Source organism: Microdochium trichocladiopsis (genome assembly GCF_020744255.1).
Source record: "Microdochium trichocladiopsis strain MPI-CAGE-CH-0230 chromosome Unknown B0I36scaffold_11, whole genome shotgun sequence".
NCBI lineage: Eukaryota > Fungi > Ascomycota > Sordariomycetes > Xylariales > Microdochiaceae > Microdochium > Microdochium trichocladiopsis.
Genome location: NW_025763554.1, coordinates 192,509 through 215,673, shown reverse-complemented (window position 1 = coordinate 215,673; position 23,165 = coordinate 192,509). Strand labels below are relative to the sequence as shown.

Here is a 23,165-nt window from a genome sequence, read left to right as displayed (position 1 = left end):
AAGGCAAGACCAATACGTGGTGAAGACAGACGGCCGCGAGGATACCTCGCGAGACTCTGTGTTCTCGATCTGATTTGTTGGTGGTGATTGTCTGGACACTGGCGGCTGTTCTCAAGTCGTGATGGTGCTGTGTTACAGCGACTTGGACGTCGAGTCGTCCCTGCGCCACCTGTTGAAGTTGCAAGATATACATCATCATCGGATGGCAATGGATGCCTACCAGACGTGCTTCGCAGTGATCGAGGCATCATTCCTGTCTCTCGCTGTGCGTCCCATTGACAAAATCCAGCGAGGCAGTTAGTGTTCTTGACCTCTCAGAGACTGCGCCCTGCAGGACGCTCATGGTCCACGGCAGCTAGATATAGGGATGCCTGGCTGCAACTCTGAGCTCAGGCTTGTGTAGATCGTCTTGGACGTGGCTGGCCATTGTTGCTACCTGGGCGAGTGTGGAACAACGAAAGCAAAGCGTTGTTATGCATTGTTTTTTTCACCTGCTGGGCCAGGGCAAGCAAATCTCCGTCGCTTTCGTTTTCCATTGGCCATGACACAGGTGTCTTTGACCCATGGCAAGTTTGCTTTCCAAAGTCCATCAACTCATCCGGCGAAGCATCAACCATGGAGCTTGGAGCAACATTTGTTCGTGGACAATGTTTCATTTTCTTTCAATTGAGCCTGACTACAGATGCTACCGATGGCCATGCTGATCCAGCAGCGAGTCGGCACTCAGCCGCTGCTGCCAAGGCATCCTAAAGAACGGCCTTCGAGGCCGTGGAACATCCTTGCCGTCCTGCTGCCCATTGTTGTTTGCGACAGAACCATAGCTATGCGGATCATAGTGCGTGCCCGTGCTTGTGCTCAACCCACCGCCCTCGATTCCATTCCGGTTCGAGCTGCCAGGCCAGTCAAACGTCACCATGGTCTGGTCCGCGATGCGCTGCATCTCCTTGGCCTCGAGCAAGCTGTTCTGCATCTCGGTTGCTGCCCGATGATAGTCATCGACCCCTGCTACAGGACTTTTGTCTTCTTCTTCTTCTCCGCCTCCTCCTCCAGCCCGTCCTCCCTTGACCAGCCCATACGGCTCCCCGCTGCCATCTTGCACCCTAAATTTGGCATTGTAGAACAGCATCGGCAGCACGCTGTCCTTCCACACGGGGCGGTGATGCCGCTGCCTCCACGTCCCGAGCACCGTCCAGGCCAGCAACCCGGCCGTGACGACAAACAGCGCCGCCGGGAACGCGAGCCACTTGAGCTCGGCGGCGATGCACACGCCCGTGAGCCACACCTCGCCGGTGAGCTCGCCGATGGGCATGACGGCGTTGTCGGTGGTGGCGTTGTATGCCCCGGCACCGAACTGGAAGCGGTACCGGGCGGTCAGGGCGTCGGCAAAGTCGGCGAACCAGCCGTCGACGGTGCGCATGCTGGCCATGCCGCTGTTGTAGAGGGCCTCGAGGGCGCTCTCGATGACGTTGATGGGCGCCGAGCACGCGGGCCCCGTGCGCGGGTCGTTCTTGCAAGACCCCTTGAGGATGCTGTCCTGGATCACCTTGCCGATGGCCATGTGAAACTGCACGTCGTGCCGGTAGATGCACTCCTCGGGCACGCGGTACTGGGCCCAGTGGTAGTCTGGCTCCGAGGGGGTGGCGTTGTCGTCGTCGTTGTTGTTGTTGTTGTCACTGGCGACGGCGACCGGTTGCAACCGCTCGTCGAGGATGCGTGGCTGGTAGAGCACCATGTCGACCGCGTTCGGGGCCGTCGACATGTTCTGCCGCGTGTACACGGCCGTGATGGGGCCCTCGGACGGCGAAGCGGGCGGCAGCGTCACGCGGCAGGGCGACTTGACGGCCGCGTAGAAGACGCCCCGGGGAAGCCACATCGAGTTCATGCTCGACATGCTCAAGCCCTCGATGGCCGGGCCCGACAGGTTGCCCATCACGCCCGGCCACATCTGCCGCTCCGCGCGCAGCAGTTCGTCGCCCGCGGCGTTGACGCTGTCCGGGGTCTCGACCTCTCTGAGCTTGCCCCCTTCCACGGCGGCCGAGAACGTTCGCAGGCACGGGTACAGGTGGCACGCCGCGGCAAAGTAGTCGGTCGGGTGGATGCTCGTGGGAATCGCCGGGTCACCCTTGCCCGAGGGGTCCGTGATCATGAGCAGCGTCGTGTTGTGCAGGGCGTACCGCGCCGCGCGGCCGGCGGCGGTCGCGGGCGCGTAGTACGCCGGCTCGAGCCAGTCCATGCTGTCGAACCGGCCCGAAGTTGGGCTCACCCAGCTCGACGTCATGTTGATGATGGGCGCAAAGGCGTTGGTGCTGACCGTCATGTTGAGCAGCACGCCGGAGCCGGCGCCCTGGCCCTGGCCCGGGACTGGGCGGCGCGTCTGCACGGCCGACGTGATGTTGCTGCACAGCCGGCACAGGCCGACAGTCGAGTGCGTCGTCGAGAGGAAGCTGGTGCTGTATGCGGTGGTCCCGGGCGGCGCGTCGACAGTGTGGCCGAGGAAGGGGAGGGTCGAGTCGGCAGAGGTGTCTGACGCTGCTGCTGCTGGCTGGGCCGTGTCCCGGCGGCTGTTCTTCCTGCTGTTCTTGTCGACGTTATTACTCTCTGCTGACGGGCCAGTATCTGCTAGAACAGGATCGCCATTGACGAATGTGCAGTTGCCCGTGCTACAGGTAAACCCGACTCGGTTCTCGACCCCCTTTGGCACCGTTGCGCTGGACAGCAGCGCCACGATGGTGTCGCTCGTCGGCACCCCGATCGAGCCCGGATAACCCCTCTTGTATCCCGACGTCCGTGGCACAAACTTTGCAATCGGCACGGACGCCTGGTCCTTCGAGAACGTCACCATGGAGCAGCTCATCGTCTGGCTGGCCTGCTGGACAAAGGGGCCCACGAGGAAGGACAGCAGGAACACGAGCGCCGCCAGGAGCGCGACCAGCTCGCGGCCCTTGAGAACGCCACCAAATAGCCAGACCGCCTTGAACGAGTTGCGCGACCCGTCGTCGAACTTCTGGAGCTGGCCCAGGGACCGGGGCTTGCTGCGATTGCTCGTGCTTGGGTGGTGGTGGTCGTCGGTGGCCGCGAACCAGCTCCATTTCCGCTGCGAGATGACCTGCGTGATGACGACGACCAGGCCCGCGCGGAAGACGGTCGACAGGAGCGCGAGGACGGTGTTGAGGTTGATGTAGCGGCCCCAGTCGGGCACCGGCTTGCCGTTATACATGGTCAGCAGGATCGCGACCGCCCAGAGCAGCAGGAACATGAGGACTAGTGTGATGATCTCCCACATCCACTCGGACCATATCCGGTACGAGGGGACACCTTCCCTCTTCGTGTCGTCGTTGTGCTTCCTGGACTGTGTTGCTTGGCCGGGTCCTTGTTCTTGGGGATATTGATTGTACCTGGCGGGATGCGGAGGGTAGTATTGCTGTTGCTCGTGGTGCTGCTGATGATCCGCGTCCAGGGGCTGTTGATCGTAGCCAAGGTACTGCGTGCCGTCGTACGGTCCAGCCGTGCTGTCCTGGAAGTTGCCATCGTACGGGCCTGGCTGGTGCTGCTGATTGTGGTACTGATGCTGGTACTGCTGGTACGCCTGCTCCTCTGCAATCACCGGGTGGACCTCGACGACCGGGATACGCGCACTCTTAGCCGTGACCACGCTCACAGAGCGGCCCAGATACGCAGAGGCGGTGTCGGACTCGGACTCGAGCGGCGAGACGGGGCGGGTCGGCGGTGCGCCGGGCGAAACTGCGTGGTGCTGGGACACGGGCGACGGCTGCCGGCGGTCGTGGTCGGCCGATCCAGCACGCTGGTGGTGCTGGTGGTGCTGGCTCCCGCGTGGCGATAGCGAGACATACGAGAAGCCGCCCGCCATGGCTGGCGAGGTGTTGGTGTACTCGGGGTCCAGCACGCTCAGCGGCTGTTAGAACTGGGGAAGAGAGAGGATGAATGAAGAGAGCACCGCCGCGAGGCAGGCATGGCGGAACTTGATGTACCGGCCTTGAACCACCCTAAAGATTGCCAGCCTGCAGTGGGATCGTGGAGTGGCGGGCTTGGCACGGCAGGGCTGTGTTTCGGCAACGAGGCTTGTCGTGTCACGGTCCAGTCAGCAGCCGTGCATGGCGAATTGATGAGCGCCTCTGTGGTGCATCTTGGTCCACCTGTCAGCACACATCCCGGCCCCCAGTGGGACCATGTAGCCTTATCCAACAGGGCTGCTTGTGGAAAGAGAGCGAGGCTTCGTAAGGATCGTAAGACTGCCTCGCATGTCGCAGCATTGAGCGACAGCCCTGTCTGCCAGCCAAGAATCTTCCAGTCATTCGAGTCCGTTTCTCTTGCCCACCTGGGATGGGCATCACCAAGACGGCGGTCGAGACCGAAATCAGGGTCGATCAAGCTAGGGGCCAGCGCTAAGAGATGGGCCTAGGATTCATCTAAGCTATTTTTAGCCCCCTGCGGTGTGACCCTCGATCTCACCAACCCTGTGCAACAGCAGCCAGACACAGATAACAGCGTCACCTCTTGCAGCCAACACACCGAGAAGTGCATCGTGATGCTCGACATGGGATGAGACAATGATGGCTGGAGAGCACCTCACATTCGCTCGGTCACGCTAAGGTGCGAGAGCGTCAAATTGACCATCAGCATTGTGGCTGGCCACTCTGTGAAAGTGCGACCAATCTGTAAAGCCGAATCAAATGTTGCCCCATTAGTCTGGACCGCGTTTGGACAGTTCTGCGGGATCACAATCTTTATCATGCAATGCGATCAGCCGTCTTCTGAGCAAGACTCTCACATAATGCGCAGTCCGGCTCAATTATTCCCTCCTTCAGCAGCAGAACTCTGGCCGCGCCCCTCTTTCGCGTGCTCATTGCCATCGTCCGCTCAAAGTGCAGTCGATCATGCTCACAGTGCTTTCTAGGTACGAGTTTGCCAGCTAGGGGTTACAGCCGCGCTTTCTCAATTGAACCTCATCAACCATCTGCAGACGAGCGTCCACAATATTCCACTACTCGATATCGTCCAAGGAGACAAATGGGCAGCCAGACAAATATTTGACACTATTGTAGTAGAACAGAAGATCATCTTTGGAGCAAGACCTAGGGCTCAACGGCCAGGCACGCTTCAAGGAAGGCTGTTCTATTGTCTCAATGCGCTTCCCAGGAACTTCATGGGGGGTACCGCCACAATTCCAAGAGACTTACTTCATATTGTGGAGCTTGCCATAGTCGTGTGGATAGACAGAGTCATATGCGCTTGGGCGCTGATCATGCGTAACTGTGCTAGCACGGCTTTCTGACTTACCAGACCGTAGGACTTGTGAAAGCAATCCCACGGGCCAGTCGAGATATCTCGCCGTGTATCGCGTCATGATGTCCAATGTCAGCGAACACGATGTCCGATTCACGCATTGTTTCCAACAATATCAGGGTCCTCGACAAGCATGTGTCAAGCGATGCGTAGAGCTCTCGAGTTTATTGTGTTTAGGTGATAGGTGGTAGTGGTAGGATCAAAGAGTCAGAGGTCGCTCGCTCTAAAGAGCATGCAACTACACAATGCTCTCTCTCGTATGCCGAAATCCTTCCCGCAGGCCTGCGCCGTGTCTTGTTTCCCAAAGTCACTCCCCTCGCCACAGTCCCGAGGCGAGTTGCAGGTCGCGGCTACCAAACAACCCAGCCACCCTCTCTCTAGGCGAAACTGAGCGCAACAACAACCTATTCCTCGCGAACCACCCGCTTGAAGCCCTGCTTCTTGGCCTGGGCTTTGGCGTCGGCAATGTTCTGCTGGGCGTTGGGGTCCTGGAAGCCGCAGCCCGTCTTGCCGTTCTGGAACTCGGCGCCGATGCCCGAGCAGATGCCCGCGGCGCGGCCGGTGATGGACGTGGCGCCGCCCGCGCAGCAGCCCTGCTGGCAGTCGGCGTCGCTCACGCAGCCGCCCGTCGTGAACTGCTTGCCTTGGCCATTGCCGACCGCGCTGGCGCCGGCGTTGTTGGGGGTGAGCGCCGTAACGGAGAGAGCGACTGTGAAGGGGGGAAAGGGAAAAATGTTAGCTTCAAAAAGGCCCGTCTGAGACTTTTGACAGATTCTCGTCTGGAGCTGGAAAATGGGCCTGTTTGGTGCTTACAGAAGAGGGCGGAGATGATGCTGATCTTGACCATTTTGACTGATTTATGTGTCGAACTTGACGGGTATCGTGCGATGAATAAATGCGGAAAATGCGAGATGCAAGTAGAACTTTTGTACAAGAGTAATAATCAGACACCAGGTCGAGAAGAAAGAAGCGAAATGCGACACCAGGTCGATGAGAACGAAGATGCGATGGGTGAGGTAGGACCGTTTGAAGACGAGGATGAGGATAGAGACCAGAGAAGCCTGCCCTTAGAAGGCGGCTCATCGCGACCTTATGTAGAGATCTGAAGTTGTCGAACATGAGTTGATGTCCCTGGCTGATGTCGCAAGATGCCCCAGGCAAAACGGGATGAAACACGGAATCAGACGAACGCGCTGTCTGAGGAGACCCCTGGTCGTCGCACCTCTGCCTATCCCGCCCCAAAAGCGGGATGTGGAGACAGCGGCGGCACGACAACTGAGACGCGACCAGGGTGCTGCGACTCGTCATTGGCGGCCCCAGATTTATGCTTGCGTGGGCGTTCCAGCCTCCAGTCCCGGGAGTTGCAAGGAAGCGATTCAGTCTCGTCCACACAGAATACTATGTAATGGCAAAGGCTGGCCAAGAGTACATTAAATACCCCCGCATAGTCTGAACTTGCTCAAGTGCATCAGTATGGACAATTGGTATAAAGGTTCATGCTAATGCAGCCCGCACTTGTGATACTGACTTCACAAGCCCTGGTCAATTCTAGCATAGTTTCTCTACCACAGAAGATGAGTCTCCCTCTATGAGATGCAATTCATCGGAGCTCTCTTTTTTCCGAAGTATGTATGGTTTCTCCTTGCGCTAATTCAATCCCTAGAGAACTTTGAGGAAGTCATCTCGAAATGGACGCGGAATAATTCAACTATTTTTAGAAAGGTCAATCTAGAGATCAGTTCTTCCCTGAGCCCTCGATGTGCAATCGATCCAACAGTGCTTATGCTCGAGGAAAGCCATATGATTTGCTTGACATGTCTCTGCGAATAGATTGATCTTGTTGATCACAACCTTCGGCATGTAAGGTTAAACAGTGATTTGAGATTGTATGCCTTACGATTAAACCCTGGCTGGTCAAAAGTGGTTTATTGCGACTACAGAGAATTCATGCTTAGCTTCAAGCTTTGAAGGAGGAAAATCTCCGGGCGCAGTGTAGGACTGTGCAACTATGAGATCTCAACCTTGCCACGCCCACATGTCGCCTGTAACGCAAAGCAGGGCATCGTATGGCTGGGTCAGAGACCACGCCACCAACACGCACAGACATGATCGGACGAGCCTAACGTGTGACCTGACTGACGACTTCGTATGTGTCTATGTCTATATATAACCCTGCAGCTATATCCAGGGATCCGCAGCCATACACGTTGCCAAGGCAGATGCGCCTCTTGACGTACGTGCCATCGAGCGGCATGCATCCATCTGCACGAACGCAAAGGACTTTGCTGCAGCCACCTGCAGAAAGATGCGTCGGCCTCAGCCACGACCGTGGAACCATACGGGCATCGCAAAGCGCGCTGCACAAGAAAAGACCCCGGGAAAAGAAAAGTAAAACCCTGCAGCACGCACACCACCACTGCAACACGAGGACAGAAAAATGACCCCGGAGGCCCGGACACGATCGGTCTGGAGCCCTGCAGAGCCATCCAGAAGCGTCCAAGCATCATCCGCATCATCCACACTCCCCGATACGACCTTACTGCGCTGTCATTGCATCATCCTCCCCGCCATGCCATGCCAGCTTTGCCAGCCACCCGCAGAGCAGGCGCCAGGGCGGGCGCGCAAGTAGCATGATATGGCCTGGTCATCATCCCCACTGTCATTCCTCGCCGTCGGCAACGGCTGAACAACCGAGAGAACAGGGCGGAGGATCAGTCAGGTCAGGCAAGCACGATACGAAGTGGCGCCCTCCCCACAGTGGCTTACCGGCTGACACACACATCTACACACCTACCTCTTCACAACCGGCCACACGGATCTTCGAAAAGGACGATGACAGCAGTGGCGCAAGCAGCCTGCATACGGGGTGTGAATGTGCCAAAGTGGAGCAGATCAAAGATACTGTCCTGTGCCTACAGTAGTGTAGGCACCACAAAGAAATCCCAGGAGCCAAGACACGAGGAACGACAAAAGACCCGTTTCCGCCTTTTCTCAAGCCGGGAAAAGCAAAAGGGGTCCACCGAGCCGCACGCCCCGCCTGTGGCTCCGCTGGCGGACCTCTCGGAGCAGGGTTATATCCCTGCTGGCGGCCCAGTTGGGGCAACGCGATCGGGGAGCCGGACCATGCTCGCTTGGCGGCCGCCCGTTCCCAGTGAGGTGAGGCTCTGGATTTTTTTGAGGAAATGTTCCGCGGTCTTTCCATTGCTTGGCCGAACCAGGGTGGGCCACATGACGGGGTGGGGAGCACAAAAAATAGAGGGGAAATGTCTCGCCCTATGCAATGCGAGGGGCGGCGCATAGATCATGCGCAGAGTGAGCTGAGATCAGACACAACCACTGCTATGATAGGACACGGACCGCATATCGCACGTTTAATTGCACATTTGGGACAAAGGGAGACGCAGTCAGACCATCGTGCGTTCTCTTGCCGATCGTATTTGTTCTGGACGAGAACAGTAACAAGAGATGACTCCAAAGGTCCCGCGGACCGTGTATGCACTAGATGACAAACCTTTGGGAAGTAATAACCGAAATGTGCAGGGGCAGGACCGAGCAGCTGAGTCCGGCGGACGAGTTGCCAGACGATGCCTGCCTTGCTGCAAAGGAAGCCCGGTGGTCGTCTCTCGACTAGCGACTTGCCACGCATCGATCGATGCCTCGCAGTAAGACGCCGGCGCCGGGCTTATCCTTCCCCTCTTTTCCGGAGCAGAATCGGCCAAGACACAGGATGGCGGGCGGCGAGCAAGACTCAACTCGTAACCAGATCTTCCCAGCCAGCGACGAAGGCAGGGCATCAAACTAGTCTTCCTGTTGTGGTGGATCGTGGAAGCTGTCCGCTGTTACTTACTCGAAGTATCATCATCCCCACTTTGAACACTCTTGACCTCAGAGCGGCCGGAAGCGCGGTTGCATCTCATCGTGGAAATCGCGAGTGGACTACGATGATGTCAGCTTCCGAGCCTAGCTCAGTCACGGCTCCATTCTTGAATCGCAACCATCAAGCATCGTTGCTGAGCGAACGAGATGGTGAGATGGGCTCAAAGGTGCATTTCCGGGAACTGGCTATTTGTGGGGAAAGATCAAAAGCCCACTTAGTTAAGAAGGCCGGCAGGAACGGCAAAATACGAGGGTGTGGTCTGGTCGGGGCGGCCGAATCACATCGAAAGGGCGGGATTCGATCTTGCGCGCCGTTAGTATGATTGCTGGAGTGGCGGAATCAACATGAGCTTGAAGCCCAACCCTTTTTGGGCAATGGATGCCCAAAAGCCGGCATTGAGGGGGATTTGGTTTCTGATGGTGGTATTTGCTCTGTTGCGTGCTAGACTCTTGGAAAATAGAGGCGTCTGGCTTAGTATAATGGCTTTGAGCCAAGCTGCGTGGGCGGCGAAGAAGCAGCCGACGCGTGCTTCTTAGCGTGCAAACGACCGGTAGAACATCAAGGAAACGTTACAGAGCTGACGGATAGGCTATCGTCTTTTAGCACTGATGGAGGCAGAAGAATGTCATTGTTTGGTCAAACGACTGCCATGCTAGCCAAAGTCTGTTGCCGCGGGATCCCAAGAACCGAAAATGAGAAAAATTGGAGTTCTACCGGCGCCTTGCCATTCCAGAGTATAAACTGGAGCCGAGCAGGCACACGAGCTTCTGCGTTAATGGCCCCTCCCCTAGGCTGGAGCTAACGTAGTTCGAAATCGAGTCTCTGAATGTGGTTTGCCGGCCCAGAGTTCAGACCTGCATACGTACACATGGCAGGCTCTCGTTTGAAGGTGGCCGAATTCTCGAAAGTTCGTATCGCGTGGGCAGAACTGAGCAACAATTCGAGGCTAAGCTGCTTCGAGATGCAGCTCATGCGCATGCCGCCAGACCACCCTGGAATTGGCAGAGAGCCATGGTCAGCCACGGAACGTGGTGTACGCCTCTGCAATTGCATTTTCACTTTGGACCACTCAGCCATGTCCCCCTTTCGAGAGCTGCAAGCCGTCGGCTCTGGCGTGGCTGACCTTTTCTGTGTTGAGTTGCTAGCGCCCTGCGCATCGAGTCATTGTGTCCAAATGCAGGCCCTCCTCTGCTCTGCTGGGAAAAAACGATTTTCCAGATTAGTCTGATGCTCTCGATACGCTGCTCATCCGATGGGGAGTGCGCAGATGAGCGGCGTCTGTGGTCAGTCAGCCCTGATCGAGATGTGGATGGAGGTCGGCCGTGCGCCTGCGGCTCGTGTCTGACGGGGCACGGTGTGCAAAGCTAGCCGTCCCCGTCCACTTGGTAGCTTTGCTAACAATGGGCATGGGCAGACGGCGCCGCCGGCCGTTGGACTTTTGGCATTGTGTTGTGCGCGCTGTGGTCCACATTATGAATGGTGCATGACGTATCACCTGCTGGTTTTGACTTTGGGACGGCCAGCGAGCTAGCGGCCGTTGATCTTGTTTGCTGGCAGCATTGAGTTCTTTGTCGCGAGGCCCCGACGGCTGATGCACGGGCTCCCATAGGACGACGCGGCCAAAGGGGGGCCTCGTATTATGCACGCCCCAGTCGCTGATCTGCACTCGAGCAGCCAACCGAGAGGGCAGACCCCTGTTTTCCGCTCAAAGCCTCAAGCAGGCAGCCAGCAGCGAAGACGTGGAGGGGAGAGAGGGGTCCATCCCATCCGTCGACAGAGCTGACGAGGACCCCTCTGGCCGGCATTGTACTACGGTGACGGCAGAACATGACAGCATGGAGACGACATGTCCTTGAGGACAGCACAGGGGCTGGCCGCGAGGAACGTCGAAGGAAACCGGCAACAGGCAAAAAACAACACGAGGCCAGGCAGGCCAGGCCAGGCACTGACTGCCAGGCCGTCTGGTGGACCTTGGGCAACGGCACGTCCTTGTTCTGCACGGAGCAGACGGCAAAGAGGACCCGCCGCGGCCGGCACAGCGCCGGTGCAAATGACCCCTGGCGGCTATTCGTGGACACGAGTGGGCATGCTGCTGGGCTCCCACTGCAGGACAGCACTGGAATTGGGCTTCTCGCGTGCTCCTGCTGTTCCGCCGCCCGCCCTGCAAGCTGTCGGCGGCGTGCCTGCGCCGGCTCGGCCACGGCCACGACATCAGTAAGGCCGGCCAGGACACGGCGGCGACTGGCCAGCACAGCCAGACTCCACCACACCCGTCGTGGCCTGCTGTGGTGCCAGGACAGGACAAACCTGGCAGGGGGGAGGAGAGTTGCTTCCTGCGCTAGTGAGCCGCACTGCCCAGCAACGTCAACGTGCTTCTCGAGGCAGGTCCGACAGCTGCCAGGGCAGGGCACTCTCAACGACTGACGTGCCCTGGGAGGCAAGCCTGGGTGGGCCACGCCTGGCTGTCTATCGATTCACAGTCCACACTTCCCACTAAAGTCAAGGCTCGGTGAGATGAGATGAGATGCGGTGCGCTTTCGCCGTATGCGAGGTGATGCCTCCATCACGCCGGCCCGCGGGCCTCCACACGCCTCCCTGATGACATCTGCCCTCCTCGTTCTCCGCGAGCACTTGCATGTATAAGAGTCGCCCGGCAGTTCCCCGTCCTCTACTGTTTTCTGGTCTGCTCCCCATCCAACGCTCGACTCCAACGACTCTCGCTCGTCTTCTTTGGACCACTCTCGCTTCACGCCAATATCTCTTGGCAACCTTCGCTTGGAACAACCTTCGACAACAAAAAACGAACCTAATCTTAATTCACCATGAAGTCTGCCACCGTTGTTCTCATGGCCTCGGCCGCCGCGGCCATGCCCGGCAACTACCACGCCCAGCCGCCGACCACCACCTCGTGCACCGACGAGTACCCGGTCACTACCAGTTCGACTTACGAGGTCAGCAGTTCCACCTCGTGCGAGGAGGAGACCACTTCTTCGGCCTACGAGGTCACCACGTCGTCGAGCTCGCCCGTGTACCCCACGACCACCTACCCGGTCACCACTGAGTCCAGCTACCCCGTGACCACCATCTCCTCGACCTATCCTGTCAGCTCGGAGTCTTCGACCTCGTGCGAGGAGACCACTTCCTCCACGTACGAAGTCAGCACCTCGTCGACCTACCCTGTGTACCCGACCACCACCGAGTCCAGCTACCCCGTGTACCCGACCACCACCTACCCAGTTACCACTGAGTCCAGCTACCCCGTGTACCCGACTACCACGTACCCGGTCAGCTCCGAGTCTTCCACCTCGTGCGAGGAGAGCACCTCCTCGACTTACGAAGTCAGCACGTCGTCGAGCTACCCCGTCTACCCGACTACCAGCTACCCGACTACCAGCTACCCGGTGTACCCAACTACCACCTACCCGGTCAGCTCGGAGTCTTCGACCTCTTGCGAGGAGAGCACCTCCTCCTACGAAGTGAGCACGTCGTCGAGCTACCCCGTGTACCCGACTACTAGCTACCCCGTGTACCCAACCACTACCTACCCGGTCACCACTGAGTCGACCTACCCCGTCACTGAGTCAACCACCTGCACGGAAGAGACTACCTACTCGACGACCACCGAGTACTCGACCTACTACACCACTGTGACTGAGTCCTCGACGACCTGCTCGGAGGAGATCACCAGCACCATCTACACCGTGACCTCCTACCCGGTCACCTACCCGGTTACCTCGTACCCAGTGATCACCACCAGCGCGACCTACCCAGTCACTGAGACCACTGAGTACCCGACCACCGAGTACCCTACCACTGAGTACCCGACCACCGAGTACCCTACCACTGAGTACCCGACTACCTACCCGACCAGCGCCCCCGAGGAGTCGACCTCGTGCCCGCCCACCACCTTCACCACCTACACTCACCCTACTGTTCCTACCACCTACCCAGTTCAGCCTCCTCCCGTTGAGACCACCTACCCCGTCCAGCCTCCCGCTGAGACTACCTACCCTGTCCAGCCTCCCGCTGAGACCACTTATCCCGTCCAGCCTCCCGCTGAGACCACCTACCCTGTTCACCCTCCGGCCTCGACCACGGTCCCGGCTCCCCCGGCCGGCACCACTACTCCCGTCATCCCCACGGCCGGTGCTGCCCTGAACACCGTCAGCTTCGCCGCCGTCCTCGGTGCCGTCGCTGTCCTGTTCTTGTAAGAACAACGCGTGTGGCTTTCAGTGACTGACTAGTCGGTCTACACCAAAAGAAAAACACTTCTTCGTTTCGATTCACTCATTATATCCTGCCAACTACAGAAGCAGCAGCAACAGTCACTGTATTGTTGAAACGCGAGCACTCCCCTGATCAATCTTTGCCATTAATCTTTTTCCGGAAGACAAAAAGGAGTTGAGGAGGTATAGCAGCGACGCCACCCATGTTTGGGGGAAAAGGTTGAGTTGATCCCTTTTCCTCGGGTTGCGGCATGTCCTGCTTTTATATTTTGACTTTTTTGTACAACCCTCACGACATTTTGCACACGCACATGACCTTTTCAGATGGGATGTATCTAGACTTTATTCTTCTTTTTTATATTGCAGAGGCAAGATGGTGGAGCTTTGATCAGGACGATGGTTGTTGGGGGATGGGATTTAATGATAATTGCCTCTTTCTTCATATACTCTTACATGGCTCCGCTGCGTGATGTGACTCTGTGTATTATGCTTCACTGCCTCAACACTCTTCCCTGAAATCTTGTTTGTGAGTGAAGCGAAGACTGGCAAGCCACCCACACGGCAGTGCCTTCCGGCCTAGAAAACCGGCCCCAAAGAGACATGGAGTGCGTCAGCTCATGTGGGGTTACCCTCTCGGATCCAGCGAAGAAGGCCGCGTCTACCGGTACGCGGTTCTCCACCCGCCCGTGCGAGATCTCAGCAACAACACACTGTTCCTGTCCCTCTATTTTCTCTGCTGGTCGCCTGGCTCGCGCATCCTGTCCGCACCGGGCAGGATCTGTCCGGCGTAGTCCCCAGTCTTTTCGTCTCTTCGCGCAATAATTAGGGCTGTCCCATATGTACCGTACGACTCATCAAGGCCCCCGAACAAGGAAAAGGAGGGTTCCTAATAACGCCAGTGGCGAAAATACTCGCTGGGTACCTGCATTCCCATTATTACTCTGCCGGCTCGAAAAATTCAAAACTTCCCTCATCGCTTTTTCTTCGCTCGATCCATTCCACTGCCCCCCCCCCCCCCCCGCGCCGGGCCTTTTGTGAAACACGCCTCGTTCCTGGCGCTAGACTGTCTTGGGGATAACGGCCTTTCTCTGGACGGGTGCCTGTGCAGCCAGCCGGACTAGGACAAGTCGGGTGAGGCGGATGATGATGGGGGTCATCATCGGGAAACGGACAAAAGGCGCGCAAGGCAACACGCAGCATGACTCGGACGACGCAGGGCCAGCCAGCTGCTACTGAACACGCTTGGGAATATGCACGCTTCTCTCCGCACATGCATGTACGTCTATCTGATGTGCATCCTTTAGTTGTACTGCATTGGTGTGTCGGACAAGCCAGCCAAGATGGGGGCGGTGCCGAGGCTGAAAGGAGGGGAGGGCAGTGAAGCAGCATTGGGCAATCGATACATGCGCGCGCACACGAAAGAACAATGGCCCAGCCTTTTGGAGAGCGGTTACGTGGAGGTGATGGCATTGGAAGTCGGACAAGAATAGTTTGTTCCTGCATTGCCCGAAACTAAAAGGTTCTTCCAGGGCGGTGCCGGGCTACTGCAAGCCGTCGTGCGCTTGTCGTCTAGATGGGTGACCAGCAATTGGTTGCCTACGCCGAGTTGGTGGTGTGGGCAGGCGTCGAACTCCTCAATTGGCATGGCCGGTTCTTTGTCGAACAGCAGAAAAGTCTGTCTCGTGGTGATGTTCGTTCTGGGTGTTATGGGACCATGTCGGCTGCTACCCTTTGCCATGGATTTGACGTGTGAATGATCATGACCTGTTTGGAATCTTGGACAATTAGCATCGGATGACGTTGGACGTTTTCCTTGCCATCGGACCCAGCCAAGGAAATCCCTGCTCACGGAGGGTTCCCTCCAGCAGAGGACAGGGTTCAAGCGACACTGAGACAGGGGTGCTCGGTGCGGCTCTGCCGCCGTGGGACCAGAAATCTTGGCTGGCGGCGGGCAGAGATGGTGACGTTGCAAGCCCGTTGGAGAAATGGCGAGTGCCTTGCATGCCCTGGTTTTCCAAGACCCGACGAGCCGCGTTTCTTGGGGCGCGCAGAATCAACAGTCGAATGACTGACGCCTTTGCATGCTTTGGCCTTGCAGTAGACTTGCGCCTGGCGCCGTGCTAGCTCCAGGGGCACTGCTGCCTCTATCTTGCAGTCGAGGATGCAGGTCATCGTGCACGAAAACCCTGCCACACCTTGCTCTCGGCTGAACTCGCCCACACTGTCCTCTGCCAGGCACAAGTCACTGCATGACTACGCGTGTGCTTCGTGTCATTCCCACGTCCACGTTCTCCGTTTCTGTACCTGGGGCCAGCCCATCAGGCCGGTTGCACAGCGCTGTGGAGTCGAACAGTGTGAGAGTTTTCATGCGCCAAGGCGGGGCCGGTGAAGAGCCAAGGCGAGCGGCGATCGATCGGATGCGCCGGAACCAACGGCTGAGCTTGGGCTGGCTAGTTCCATTGTAGAGGAGTATGCCGCAAAGGCTAGGCCGGCCCTTGTCCACAGGGCTTCTTTGTTCTTCCCTAATGTTCTTAGTGGAAGGTAACAACTTAGGTAAGCGTTCTGCTGGGTTTGAGTGGCATGTTCACGTGAGTGACTTGTTTTCTTTGTTAGGAGGCGACCCGGCAAAGGGAAGCTGCCAAGGGAAAGTGAGCATTGTGCCATGGTTTATTTGTTGCTTGACTCACCTGGTATCTTTCTGGGTTGTCTCGGGTTCAGAGAGGAATCATTACATCAGGCTTCCGCGGGGGTATACTGCTCAGTTTGGATCTGTCGTTCGAGGGGTCGTTGGTGCGTGGCTGGTCCTGATTCTGAGTGGAAGAATAACAACAAGAAAGCTCGTCCTTTGAGCAACAGTTGTTGGCACTCACGCGTGAACGAGCTGAGAGACGCTAGTTCATATGATGCTGTCTCATTTATCCGCTGCTCGAAGCGTTCATGGATGGGACGGACGGGAATATCCAAGTCGTTGCTGCATTGATGCTACACTTGTAGAACCCAACCTGTGACAACCAATGAGACGAGTTCCGTTGTCAGTGTTCGATACAGAGCCAGAACTTGCCAATGAACGAGCGAAAGCGTCATATTATCCAGGTCACGGGTGCTCTTCGTGAAGGCATGGGGCATGATCGAGTTGCGGGTTAGGGAGGCTCTGTCTTAACTTTAGTTAACAGGTCCCAGATATTTTGGATCAGGCAACCTGTTCTGTGACAACACCTCTCGTCCTCCGGTCTTCCTTGCCTCGCCGTGTTATCTGTGGACGAGCGTCCAAGCTTACAGTTCCTGACAAAGTTCGTGAATATACCAGAAGCGCAAGACTGATACCTCACAGCTGCATCGATCTCACATGTGGCATATTGTGTTCCGTGGTAACATTGATACAGTCTGGTAGCTTTCATTATCACAGACACGTCCTAGCACTACAAGACTCGGATTGTCGTAAGGCCACAACGCTCCTATTTCCAGACCACAAACCGTCAAAATCAGTTAATAATTTCGCGCAGCAACCTCTATGATGCAATCTCGGATGATAAAGGTAATCGTATTACGCTCGAGCTTCTCCTTGCCGCTACGCCTGTATTGAAAACGCTAGGTTGCTAAACGCCTTTTTGCAAGCATTGAGGGCCATTCTTGATGATCTAGCAATACAAATCCAGATTGAAGTTCTTAGCGACATAAAGACCGGCCACAAGTCCATGTAGTCAATCTAGTCCCATTGGTCCGAAAACGCCTTCTTTACTAGCAGACTTTGATTAACGTGGCTGATGTTTGTGCAACAGAATGCCTGCCACTGAGTGTTTAGCTTGAACGACTGTGGCTGGGCCTGCAAAGAAGAGAACTAAAGACCACATGACCCACGGGGTTGAAGGCTCTTGGGCATTGGGCTTTTCAGGACTCATCTCATGTTTCACCAGTATCTCTCGAATGAGTGACAATAGTGCGTACAACACCGCAATGTCGTGTTGCACAAATTCCATCGGCTGTGCCGCATTGATGACTATCGGAGACCGCCTGGTAGCGGAGTCTTTCCTGTCTCTTGGCCCGTCCGTAGTCAAACGGCAGAACTTGCCGTGCTCACCGCAAAGAGATCAGGCAATGATGATAGATCAGAGTGGACTGGAGGCAATGGCCGTATTTGAATCGTGATCGATGCCTCCAGAGAGACAGCCACCAGAGCCTGTAGATGTGCTTAGTCATCCGCTCCGCGGCCCAACGGAAGCAGTGTGGTTCCGCACACGCGCGCTTTTCACGCACGTGTCCCGCCGGATCTGCCGACCGCCCTTCTCCCACACCGGGATAGTATCCGACAACTGACTTACACAACCGGCACGCCTTCCATCTACTTCTAGACGCCCAAGTCAGCTCCATCTCCTTCAATAATGGCCGAGCACCCTTCCTTCACCCTCGCTGGTCTACGTAAGTCCCCTTTCTCACGCACCTGATCCAGTGGGTCTTTGTGCTCGTTGCTGACGGATTCTCCTCGAACAGTCGCCGTCGGCGGCACCGCCGGCTACGTCCGGACGCGCTCGCTGCCGTCTCTCATTGCTGGCGTCGGCCTGGGTGCCTGCTTCGGCTATGCAGGTAATGTCCCAGCCCCTTCTCACCCCCAGAATCCTCTCGACTGAACAATCCCGCGCACCCTGCCCAGGCTACCTCCTCAAGAACAACAAGGACAACGGCGCCGAGCTCGCCCTCGGCAGCAGCGTGCTCCTCACCGGCTCTGCCATCCCGCGCGTCATCAAGACGGGCGCCCGGGCCCCCGTGCCGCTGGGCCTGCTCGCCACGGGCAGTCTCGCGACCTTCTACTACCAGAAGAAGTTCCGCGAGTTCAAGTACGGCGTCTAGTGCTGCCCCGTCGGAGTGAGTGCAGCATCTACAACCGGGGTTCCCGGACTGAGGTCCATGATGCGTTAGGCGTTTGTCCCAGGGACAGTGTATTACCAGATGTACAACAATAGAAAACTCCCAATGCCCAAAACGCAATACCAATGATGTGTCCCAGATTGCGCTGGATGAATTGACTCCAACTTTTCATCTCTGTCTCATTTCCGGCCGGCTTTCTCTGTATAGCAGAGGCTATTCACAGTAGAACTATGGCACGCCTCGTCCCTGCCATCTTGTCCCTCGAGGTGCTACTTGAGTCGAGAATTTAGACGAAAGGCGGGCCACCTCTCTTGAGTTTGGACATGGCACATTGGTTTCTCGCTTGGGATCGAGAAGAGGCACTTAGGTCTCCATGCAGGAGAATCATCCTACCAAAGGTTGGCTCCAGAAGCAGTTGCAAGCTCGATTCCTGCCCATAACTGTTTGTCGAGGACCTCTCAATTTGGCAGCATGGGGCCAATCTAAGCTCTCTCGATGCAATTCAAGGCCGCTATGATTAGGACATATCTCACAGGTTTCGCAGCGGACGGCATGTCAGCACGTCATGCACTTGTATTGCTCCTGAAGCATGTCAAGAAAATGCATATTGGCTGTGAATTTGACCATTCAAGAAACAGAAACACGCTCAAAATGCTAGCAGGACAAACACAATTCCGTGACCCATATCAAACTAATATCTTCGATCCCCAGCGGTATTCCGCGTGCCGCGTGCTGTTTGCACCCCATCAGCACCACTACCTTGTTGCCTCGTCGTCAAAGTATGTGGGTACAGCGCCTCCTGGCTGTCACTCGACGGCAGCCTGTGGTGGTGGTGTGTGGTTTTGTTACTGCGGGCGTTCGGATCATCATCGGAAGACGACGTCCGGGTCTTCCCCCGGCCGCTGGCGCTGTTCTCTGCAACGATTTGCGTGCGCAGTCCGTACGGTCTGCCGCCGTCGTGGTAGATACCATCATGGTCGTCTTGGCCGTAGACGCCTCCGCCGGAGAGGGGTGCGTTTGCCGGAGATGACGTCGTGAAGATCGAGGTTCTCGCCGTGATGCCTTCCTTTGCCATCGTGGTGTTATGGTTGTTATTGTTGGCCCTGCTGAAGCTGTCGCTCCGCTCGTACTGCGCGCCGACATGGCCGCTATTATTCGGGAACCCCTTGCCTTGGTTGGTACCTTTGCTCCTTCTGCCGTCCTCGTTATTCTTGTTGTTGTTCTTCTGATCGTCGTCGCTTCCCCGGCCAGTGCCGCCGTACTCCCCGTCATCGATATCAGACAGCGGGTACACGCCTGCCGTGCCGCCAAACACGGTCGCAATGCCGAGGCTGAAGCTGCCGTTGCTGCCATGCGTACCGCCGCCGCGACGATGATTGCTGCGCGACTTCTTGCTGTCGGTTGTGGACCGGGCCTTGTACGCCGCTTGGCCCGCGGATCCGCCCGAACCGTCGAGAGGGCCAGACTGGGCCGAGCCCCGAGTGAAGCCGAACTCCTGCATGAGGTAGCGGTACAATGGGCGTAGGGTGGCGAGGTTGCCGGCGACGATGGCCAGGCCGCCCTCCACCGTTGACCATATCGCGATGTCGATGGTGGACCCTGTTAAGAGTCAGTGACGGTACCGGAACAATAACGATATGGACGACCTACATAGGAAATCCTCGGTGTCCCGGAGCTTGAGTAGCCAGGGAAGCCTGACGACTAGACCCAGGCTTGCACTAGTTACATTGTCAGTCTGGAAAACGCTCTTTGAAACGAAACGGGAGGGGAATCGCCAGGACACAAGCCACGTACATGGTTCCCATCGCCATGAGCGGGATTAGCAAGATCTTGAGCTGCCGGTTCATATTTAGCGCCGAGATGAGCAGCGCTGGGAACAGCGCCATCATGAGGTCCGACGTGATGGCGAACACGCTGTACATGTATGCCAGGACAATGATGATGGTCGGGTCGATGCAGAAGCCGCCGGCCGGGTCGCCGTATCGTGTCCACCAGTACGAGATGGGCCGGCACTGCAGGAAGCTGCCGACGAAGAAGGCAAGCCCGGCGCAGAGCGTAACGGCCATTGTGATGTACAAGAGCCAGAGGTGCAGCCGGCGCACCGTGACGCGCAGCAGAAAGTACCCGATCGAGAGCTTCGAGGCGATCATGACGGAGCTGTAGAAAGGATAGCAGATCCACCAGGACTTTTTTTTCGTGTATGATGTCAGTGTCTATCCATGCATGAAGCGCGGCGCCCGAATCCCTAGAGCAAGGGATGGGTGGCAATGGCGAGCGTGAACCGTGATGTGCCCGGTACTGACCTTCATGGCGATTTCGTAGTCCTCAAGCGGGACGTCTTTGAAGTGCCGCCCTGTGCCGTACATGACTCCATGTATGGAGAAGGATAGATAAATCCCGTAGAAGAGCTGTGCCGTCGTCAGTACCAATCCCCGGCTTGTACGTCCCCAGGAAAGAGTGTGCGCACCACCGCAGCCGCCATGAGCGAGTCGTCCCAACCCCACGACTTGACGATTCCCAGCCGCACCCACATGCGCAGGATCATGGTCAGGAGCATGAGGCCCATGAACACGGCGTTCAGGATCAGCAGTGTCGGTCCGCGGTTCTCCATGTTGAAGTCGTCCTGGTGCCACCGAGATTACTCCTTGTTGTTGTGCGAACGGCGGCAACCCCTCTGCCGGGCGCCCCCGCTTGGCGTTTGCTTGATTTTCGAGGTGGTAGATTTGATTGCTGAAGTCGCCTTGGTCGATCAGGCGGCCAGCTGGTCTCATGAAGTCATTGTCTCTGCTTCTGCGAACATGAGAGATGCTCACAAAGGGCGCGAAGAGCCGAAGTCGATAACCAAGCTGACCATCGTGGGTCGTTACCCATCGGGGAATCTACCAAGGAAAGGGAAAGTGCGAAACTTGCGCTGATATCCCAAACAAAGGCCCCACTGGATTTCACCAAGCTCTCGTCCAGGTTGCAGGGCGAGCAGGGATGTCTACCGGAGCGGTGCCGCGGCACGCGAGGCACGCTGGGTTCTCAGGGGTGCGGGTCCGCAATCACAGATAGATCAGAGCACCCGGCCAGGATAGTGGCGCCATAGTCACACGGCAAAGGTGCTGGTGGAGAAGAAGCTCGCCCAGGTGGACTCAAGGCCCATCAGCAATTGCGCCTGGAGAGCTCGGGGACGGTCTCCGCCCAAGTGAATCTGACAGATATCTTGGGGGAGGTGCCACATGCTCGATGCTGACGATCAGTAGCGTGTGTCTGTGCTTGTGCCAGAAGGAGGGGCTGCCGATGGCCCGGAGGTGGTAGCCGAGCTGATGACTGACGCTGCCCTAGGGGGAGCCAGGGGTCCTGCTGACCATTGCTGGCCTTCTGCTGAAGAGTCCTCCCCACCATCCACCATCGGGGGGGCGTGATGGCCCAATGCAGTGGTGCCGCCAGGGGCAATCCCTGGTGAGGTCACACCGGCCCTGGAGCATCGAGCATGCTTTTGGCTGCCGCGTAATAATACCACATGTTGGTAGTTGTCATGTTTCATCGGCTCGGCCTACCGGCTGGAGCCGTGAGTGACTGCCTCTTCACTCCTTGGACGGCAAGCTCGTGCAGGTCGTCCTTCCCACCCTCTCTGAACGCTTCTGCCGCGGGCCGCGCGCAAATGCTCCGGTCTTGTTATGTCTGTGTGCCTCGGGTCGGTGGCATTACGGACCCCAAACGACGCCTCGCCGCGCCGACAGCGTGTTAGCTCAACGTCCATGAGTGCTCTCTGGCGCCGCTAGAGCAGCCTGTCGAGGCCAGACCTCGACCATTTTCGAACGGCCCCGGCGTGTGGGTTGTATGTTCCCCTGCCCTCTACGGGTCTGGCCTGAACTCTGATGCCCTTTCTCAGCCCATCCCGGCCACTTAGGCTTTCAACCTCTCGGCGCTCCGTCCGTCGCGGCATATGCACAAATGACCCCCAAACCCGCATTGGAGCAGGCAGAGCGCATAAGCGGCCAGAAATTGTGCTCATGGCTCCACTGCCAAAGCAGGAGTGCGACGATTGAGCCCAAGCGTACATACTAATTATCCAGATCTCTGTGCACGCGGACACGCACGCACATGTCAATGTCGAGATTGCGATCACCACAAACACTGTTACTACGTGCTGACAGAGCCTTACCGTTGCCTTTAAGATTCGCGGACAGGGACCTGGCCCTCGCTGCCCTTCAGCCCTGGCCAGGAGCTGCACCGAGGTTTCCCCAGACCAGCAAGGGCCCTCCCTACCCCAAGGTTAGGTAGTCACCAATTTGATGCGGTGCGGCAGCCCTGGGTCCACGATGTAGGTACAGTACAGTAGGCTATTCGACAATGCGGGGATTTGTGCATCTTCAGCACCCTCCCCCTGGTCCTGTTTCGATGCAGGACGATGCATTGGCCTTGGCCCTTCACATCTCTCGGGGGGCCCCTTGCTGCTGTGATGGGGGTGCATCCTTGTCCCCTTGTCAGGCAGGTGTCAGCTTGACTGACTGACCCGCGCACGTCTCATCCCAGGGCCCGAGGGTTAATGATCCCACGGCAACTGCCGACGGCGCATGTGTTGACGACGAGCCGCGTGGAGCCCCTGGAGTTTGCCACACGGCATTGTTTATTGAACAATAAAAAGCAAGAACAGAAGGTGGCACTGAAAAGTGGTTGGTTGGAGATTCGTAATTATTGATCCTGTAAAGGCCTGTGCTCCTGCTTGTGGCGCCTTGGTTGGTCAAGCACCGCAATCTGAACCGCCAATGCGTGATGTCTGGCCCCTGTCAGATGCGGCCGTGTCTGAGCAGGTCAATGTGTATCACACATACTTGCATATTTGCCTCGGCCTGTGGGGAGGTGGAGGAGGAAGCGAGCTGATACTGACCGTGAGCTGCATGGACTCG

The 23,165-nt window shown here is 57.3% G+C and overlaps 7 protein-coding genes across 7 annotated transcripts; 4 read left to right on the top strand and 3 right to left on the bottom strand.

Annotated features, from left to right (window-relative positions):
• Positions 1-633: 633 nt before the first annotated feature.
• On the bottom strand, positions 634-3,927 carry B0I36DRAFT_335165 (uncharacterized protein). The gene has a single exon (XM_046155430.1). It carries the CDS (start codon positions 3,866-3,868, stop codon positions 686-688), a length of 3,183 nt encoding a protein of 1,060 aa, XP_046006279.1. The 5' UTR covers positions 3,869-3,927; the 3' UTR covers positions 634-685.
• Positions 3,928-5,708: 1,781 nt separating this feature from the next.
• Positions 5,709-6,151, bottom strand: B0I36DRAFT_354331 (biotrophy-associated secreted protein 2; the record flags this gene model as incomplete). The annotated part of the gene is made up of 2 exons (XM_046157302.1): positions 5,709-6,013; positions 6,118-6,151. The coding sequence occupies 2 exons, from the start codon at positions 6,149-6,151 to the stop codon at positions 5,709-5,711; spliced, it is 339 nt and encodes a 112-aa protein (XP_046006278.1).
• A 557-nt stretch (positions 6,152-6,708) lies between these two features.
• B0I36DRAFT_335163 (uncharacterized protein) lies at positions 6,709-7,208 on the top strand. The gene has a single exon (XM_046155429.1). It carries the CDS (start codon positions 6,898-6,900, stop codon positions 7,132-7,134), a length of 237 nt encoding a protein of 78 aa, XP_046006277.1. The 5' UTR covers positions 6,709-6,897; the 3' UTR covers positions 7,135-7,208.
• Positions 7,209-8,562: 1,354 nt separating this feature from the next.
• Positions 8,563-9,755, top strand: B0I36DRAFT_35184 (uncharacterized protein). The gene has a single exon (XM_046157053.1). It carries the CDS (start codon positions 8,889-8,891, stop codon positions 9,501-9,503), a length of 615 nt encoding a protein of 204 aa, XP_046006276.1. The 5' UTR covers positions 8,563-8,888; the 3' UTR covers positions 9,504-9,755.
• A 1,971-nt stretch (positions 9,756-11,726) lies between these two features.
• Positions 11,727-13,849, top strand: B0I36DRAFT_335159 (uncharacterized protein). Its single transcript, XM_046155428.1, has one exon. It carries the CDS (start codon positions 12,004-12,006, stop codon positions 13,390-13,392), a length of 1,389 nt encoding a protein of 462 aa, XP_046006275.1. The 5' UTR covers positions 11,727-12,003; the 3' UTR covers positions 13,393-13,849.
• A 3,847-nt stretch (positions 13,850-17,696) lies between these two features.
• Positions 17,697-18,452, top strand: B0I36DRAFT_335155 (transmembrane proteins 14C-domain-containing protein). Its single transcript, XM_046155427.1, has 3 exons — positions 17,697-17,823; positions 17,896-17,988; positions 18,056-18,452. The coding sequence occupies exons 1-3, from the start codon at positions 17,787-17,789 to the stop codon at positions 18,250-18,252; spliced, it is 327 nt and encodes a 108-aa protein (XP_046006274.1). The 5' UTR covers positions 17,697-17,786; the 3' UTR covers positions 18,253-18,452.
• Positions 18,453-18,961: 509 nt separating this feature from the next.
• B0I36DRAFT_368060 (uncharacterized protein) lies at positions 18,962-20,881 on the bottom strand (the record flags this gene model as incomplete). Its single annotated transcript, XM_046159557.1, has 5 exons — positions 18,962-19,869; positions 19,921-19,988; positions 20,065-20,456; positions 20,574-20,678; positions 20,738-20,881. 5 exons carry the CDS (start codon positions 20,879-20,881, stop codon positions 18,962-18,964), a joined length of 1,617 nt encoding a protein of 538 aa, XP_046006273.1.
• Between the last annotated feature and the right edge of the window lie 2,284 nt (positions 20,882-23,165).